Below are 6277 nucleotides of genomic sequence, written 5' to 3'. Positions count from 1 at the left end.
ACAGTTCATTCAGCCACATTTACTGCCTTTGAAAAAAACATAGCTGATATGGCTGACTTGCTTAAACAAATGTGCTTTCTACTGACAATTGAGATGTACAAACTATGGCACAAGGGGACTCCGAGCAGATAAGGGGCTATCCATAATTTTGATTAAGACATTTCTCTAAAACGTGTGCACCACCAAGTCAGAACAGTAGGCTAAGTTATGAGGGGAAAGGGACCAAATGATAAGGGTGAGGCACATGTGTAGTAAGCTGTTACTAGCCCAACAGACACTTAGTGTTACTTTCTTAGCTACAGTATACATATCTCCCTGGCATATTACATCATTTATGCAGCAGCATACAAGACATTTTTGGTCTCACCTATGATCGGTCCAATCAAAGCTATGGTATATATAATTTGATTTGACATCATTTTATCTGTGGCCAATGACCTTGAGCCTTCTTGGATGGCCACTTCTAATGTAACTCTATGGCAGCACCCAAGGGGCTTGAATTTTCAAGCTCTCCCCATTGATTTTGCGGTAATGTAGTTTACCCTTGACTGACAGAACAGTGAGCCAGAACACTGAGACGACTAGAAAATATTACCAACCTCTACGCTCTGTATTTTCTGCTGGCTGCCCCACCACCACAGAAAGCACTGAGCTAGGCTGAAACACCTGCATTTTGGAGCTGCCTTATTCAAGAAAGCAAAAAAAGATAATGTTTGTATGCAGCTTTATTAACTAAATGTTTTAATATTTACTTATATTGTTTGCAAACTAATATGTGACATGTATTAATGACAAAATAACATGCAAAACAGGGAAAAATAAATACAAATGACGGGTTGCCACTAGAAGTGCACGTGATATAAAATACCAACATGTTGTATTTTATTTATATCACTTGCACTTGTAAAAGCCTTTAACAAAGGCTTCCAAACTGGCCTTCATGCTGTAATATGCGAACACATTACCTAGCAGCCAACCTGCTTGCACCAATCCCATGCAGTTATGGTAACATATTGTAAAATACAAACCCCATCCCCCCTCAATGAATTTCATTAATCCATCCATTCATTAATTTGTTACAATTACTGTAAAAATGTTACATAATGCACTGTACTGTTTTACGGTAACTTGCAGGCAGCCAGTTGCCTGCCTGTAAGTTACTGTAAAAACAACAATAAAACATATTAGTGAGTATTGGACACCATAAAATACAGTATGTAACATACTGTACCTATTTCACAGTAATTTACAGGCAACTGGCTGCCTATAAGTTACTGTAACATGAACAGGAAAGGATTTACAGTGCATGTAATTATTTTATGGGTAGACATTCACCTGGACTTGGGAAAAATATTTGGTAAAGACATCCATCTGCAAGTTTATGATGTTCTTCTTATGTTTGATAATCCAAGATTCTTCACTGACGAACAGCATGTAATTCATTTGTTTAATTCTTGCTAAATATTACATCTATAAAATGAAATTAAGAACACTATCAGTCAATATTTTTAAAGGTTTGATTTAAATGACTTTGCCACATTGAATAACAAGGTCAGTAAGAAAAAGAATGTTGTTGATACTCTTAAGCTTTTCAAATGTTGGTTCTTTGAATGTAAAACTGTGTTTTTGTGTTTATCGGTTTGTGATGTTTTGTGTTCATTTTTAAGGATGTATAGATTTTTTAAACATTTGAATCCTTCAAATTTTGTACTGAGTGTACGAAATATTAAGAACACCTTCCTTATATTTGGTTGCACCCAAATCAAGGCGGGAGGGGAGGGGTTGTTAAGTCTTCAAACGTTTTGTTAGCGCTCGCGAACCGCTGAATCACCGAATACTGCCCCACTCTGATTTACATGACTCCGCTCAAAAACCATGCTCACATCTCGCGTGGTTCTGTCTCTGGCAACCCCTCCCTCCTCGCTCTCTCTCTCTTCCAGCCTGTCAGTGCCGTAGCTAGTACAGGAGGGTGACAGTCCTCCCCTAGACCCAGCCTGCCGTACCCTGACCGAGGCTTGGAGACCCTACCCCCCCGCTCAGCCATGGCTACTACTATCGTTACATCCACACGCTTTACAGATGAATACCAACTCTACGAGGAGCTTGGGAAGTAAGCGACTGTCGCCGTTTGCTAACGTTAGCTTGCTAATGCACAGTGCCTTGCTCTCTGTCTTTCCTTCTCCCCACCCCCGTATGCTAACTTTCTCCTTCTTTAGCCAGCTAGCTAGCTGCGATAGCTTGACCCTATTGTGTTTTGCTGGTTGTTGACAGAAGGCAGCTAGCTTGCGTGTCGTAGGTTAGGGACAGAGTTTACAATGTATGTATTTAATGCACTTTGTGTGTATATGCGATAGCACAGCTAGCTAACAATGTAACGTTGGTGTGTCAACGCCTTGTCTTTTGGTCTGCTGAAAATTGCCAGGCAGGAAGCGTTTGAGCGAAAACACTGACATTTGCTGGCACGGCACGTTGCGTTAGCAGTTTGACTGTGCTGAATGTTAACATGTATGATTACTAGCTGTCTGTGGCTGTACAATATTAGGTAATTTGTCTAAACTGCGGTTTTAGCTAGCTGTGTATAAGTCTGCAGCTGATGTGTCGAACATAGATCTATAGTTATAGCCCACACGGACTCCTCCGAAAGCGATATTGTTGGCACATTATGTAAAACCCTGCACCCCTTCATACAGCAGCCGTAAATATAAATGCCATAAGTAGCATTATAAGCCTCCTAACACACTCTGTCGCTGTGGCTTAAAAGTGCAAGGGTGAGCGTGATGCGGTTTCTCAGAATCTCGATGGCTTTTTTTTCTGAGAGAACCGGGACGTTTTATTATTATTATTATGGGCATCTGTCGGTGGCTCGATCCTCTCGACTGATGATGGTTGTTTTGTATTCCTATCTCTTTAGCCCCAGACTCTGGCTATAGTCGCAGTGTCTGGGCGTCTCTCTCTGGCATTCTATTGATCCATGATTGGTTTATCAGTTCACACACCTGGGCCGCGTTGAGTAGTTCAACGTTGTGGAACGTTCAGATAGCAGTGTATGTAGAACAGTTGCTTCTCTGACACGTATCCTACTCTTATCATGATCAACATAAACAGTCTAGTCATCTAGGAAGAACAACCAGAGTTGGCCACACTGCCATAAAGCCCCAGACCTCTTGGTACATACTATTATAACATAGCTATAAACATATGCCACTTAAGAGATTTGATCTACAGGTACTGCGCACATACATATCTTATCGGTGTCCCTAGTGGGAATCAAACCCACATCTGGTGTTATGTTCATCATGCTGTACTAACTGAGCTACCCAGATACTGTAGCACTAACACAGGTAGATGTTGGGCTACAGAGTGGCTGTTTCCAGTGAGAGCTGGGAGAGTAGTTAAACCTGCTTCTGTTTGTCCTCTAATTTAGGTGTGGCCAACCCTCCTGGAGGGCTACTGGCTTGGGTCTGCAGGGTTTAACCTGGTTCCAGCTCTGCTCTAACACACCTGCTACATTTTTAACTAGCTTGTATCCTAATCAAGACTGAGCTGCTGTGTGATAGAGCAGGGTTGGAGCAAAAGCATGCTCACCCAGTAGCACTCCAGGAAGAGAGTTGGCCATCCTTGCTCTGTTGTCAAGTTCGGAGACACCTACTCTTTCAAGGGTTTTTCTTAATTTTTTTTGAACGATTTTCTACATTGTAGAGTAATAGTAAAGATGTCAACTATGAAATAACACATGGACTCATGTGGTAACCAAAAGTGTTAAACAAATCAAAATATTTGAGATTCTTCAAAGTACCCTTCGATGACAGCTTTGCACGCTCTTGGCATTCTCTCAAACAGCTTACTGAGGAATGCTTTTCCAACCGTCTTGAAGGTGTTCCCCCAAATGCTTCTCCTTCCCTCTGTGGTCCAACTCATCCCAAACCATCTCAATTGGGTTGAGGTCAGGTCATTGTCGAGGACAGGTCATCTGAAACATCATCGTCACTCTTTCTTGGTTATATATCCCTTACATAGCCTGGAGGTGTCATTATCCTGTTGAAAAACAAGTGATGGTCACACTAAGTGCAAACCAGATGGGTTGGTGTATTGCTGTAGACATGCTGGTTAAGTGTGCCTTGAATTAAAAAAAAAAACACTGACAGTGTCACCAGCAAAGCACCCCCACATCATCATGTGCTTCACGGTGGAAACCACGCATGCAGAGATCATCCGTTCACCGACTCTGCGTCTCACAGACATTGTGGTTGGAACCAAAAATCTGAAGACAGATTTCCACCGATGTAATGTTCATTGCTCATGTTTCTTGGCCTTGACCCAAGCAAGTCTCTTCTTCTTATTGATGTCCTTTAGTAGTGGTTTCTTTGTAGCAATTCGACCATGAAGACCTGATTCACACAGTCTCCTCTGAACAGTTGATATTGAGATGTCTGTTACTTGAACTCTGAAGCATTTATTTGGGCTGAAATTTCTGAGGTACGGTTAACTAATGAACTTATCCTCTGCAGCAGAGGTACCTCTGGGTCTTCCTTTCCTGTGGTGGTCCTCATGAGAGCCAGTTTCATCATAGCGCTTGATGGTTTTTGCGACTGCACTTGAAGAAACTTTCAAAGTTTTTAATTTTCCATCTTGATTGAACTTCATGTCTTAAAGTAATGATGGACTGTTCATTTCTCTTTGCTTATTTGAGCTGTTCTTGCCATAATATGGACTTAACAAGGTACACCTGTTAATTGAAATGATTTCCAGGTGACTACCTCGTGCAGAAGATGAATGTGCACATCTATCACACCAGTGTTTTAATTGCTAAATTGTAATTATTTCGCCACTTTCCCCATACCACCCTAATCTTACTTCATTTGCACACACTGTATATAGACCTTTCTATTGAGTTATTGACTGTACATTTGTTTATTCCATGTGTAACACTGTTGTTTATGTCGCACTGCTTTGCTTTATCTTGGCCAGTTCGCAGTTGTTCTCAACTGGCCTACCTGGTTAAATAAAGGTGAAAAAAAGAAAGAATTAAAAGCTGGTTGAGAGAATGCCAAGAACGTGCAAAGGGTGGCTACTTTTGATGAATTTCCATTATAAAATATGATTGGATGTAACACTTTTTTGGTTACTACATGATTTCTTATGTGCTATTTCATAGTTGATGGCTTCTATTATTCTACAATGTAGAAAATTGTAAATAAAAAAAATAAAAACTTGAATGAGTAGGTGTCCAAACCTTTGACTGGTACTGTACATACGCTAGTACTGGTGTCTAGACTTTAGTGTACACTACAGCCAATCTCATCCTGGTCTGCACTACTACTGGTTTTCTCTACTAGGCCTACCTAGTAGTTAGTTGATTTATTGACTAATCTAATTCCATTAATTAAACAAAGTCCTCTTGCTCACCAGGGATGTGTTCATTAGGGAACAAAGTATCAAACTTTTTGCAATGGGAAACAAATGTATTTTCTTATTGGAGTAGATCCGATAGTAGCCTACCTTTTCGGTTCAATCTATTTTTGGAAAATGTTCTTGCGCCGACTGAACATGACCTCGGTGTCGTAGATCTGGATCAGTACCTGATTAGAGGGGAAGGAACAACCAGCAGTGTTGTAGACCTGTATTTGAGAGAGAGCTCTGGAATCTGGGCGTCCAAACCTGTTCCTGGAGAGCTACCTTCCTGTATGTTTTCGTTCCAACCCCAGTTGTAACTAACCTGGTTCAGCTTATCAACCAGCTAATTATTAGAATCTGTTGTGCTAGATTAGGGTTGGCGTGAAAATACAGAATGGTAGCTCTCCAGGAACATGGTTGGAGAGCCCTGCAGTACACTGTCAATTTCATTTTAATGGCTCCTTGCTGTGTATCAGTGTTGATGGCCAACCCCTCTGTGTTGTTTGTGTGTTTGCCTGGGCGTTAGTATACTAAATGTCAACCCCCCCCGACCCAGAACTGATCATTGCTTGCCTTGTTTTCAGGGGAGCGTTTTCAGTGGTCCGCAGATGTGTGAAGAAGTCATCAGGTCAGGAGTTTGCTGCCAAAATTATCAACACCAAGAAACTCTCAGCCAGAGGTAACACACACACACACACACACACACACAGCGGTCAGTGGTAGATTTGTGGGGAGGGGTGCGATGTTCATCCCTGTGAGCTGTCAGTGATCTGCTGTACAAATTGGTGACTGTCAGATGTCTTCAGTTGACCATGAGTAGCTAATGTGTCATGTTTGTGTAATCTCTTGTGACAAATGTTATCATACATTCTAACTTTGATAA

General features: G+C 41.3%; 1 protein-coding gene across 11 annotated transcripts in view; it reads left to right on the top strand.

Annotated features, from left to right (window-relative positions):
* Nucleotides 1–1899: 1899 nt before the first annotated feature.
* LOC110498949 (calcium/calmodulin-dependent protein kinase type II subunit gamma) overlaps nucleotides 1900–6277 on the top strand; it is a 40498-nt gene continuing 36120 nt past the window's right edge. For 3 of the 11 annotated variants that reach the window (XM_036955746.1, XM_036955744.1, XM_036955743.1), the window contains exons 1-2: nucleotides 1901–2110; nucleotides 5979–6073. In XM_036955746.1, the coding sequence (XP_036811641.1) occupies nucleotides 2043–2110; nucleotides 5979–6073 (163 nt within the window). In that variant the 5' untranslated portion in view covers nucleotides 1901–2042. Of the gene's footprint in view, nucleotides 2111–5978; nucleotides 6074–6277 lie in introns of all 11 variants that reach the window. The other 8 variants (XM_036955752.1, XM_036955751.1, XM_036955748.1 and 5 more) reach the window with 4 other exon arrangements.

The sequence above is a fragment of the Oncorhynchus mykiss genome, chromosome 20, assembly GCF_013265735.2.
Source record: "Oncorhynchus mykiss isolate Arlee chromosome 20, USDA_OmykA_1.1, whole genome shotgun sequence".
NCBI lineage: Eukaryota > Metazoa > Chordata > Actinopteri > Salmoniformes > Salmonidae > Oncorhynchus > Oncorhynchus mykiss.
Note: the sequence above shows the minus strand (reverse complement) of the source record. Positions and strands in the feature narration are given on the sequence as shown.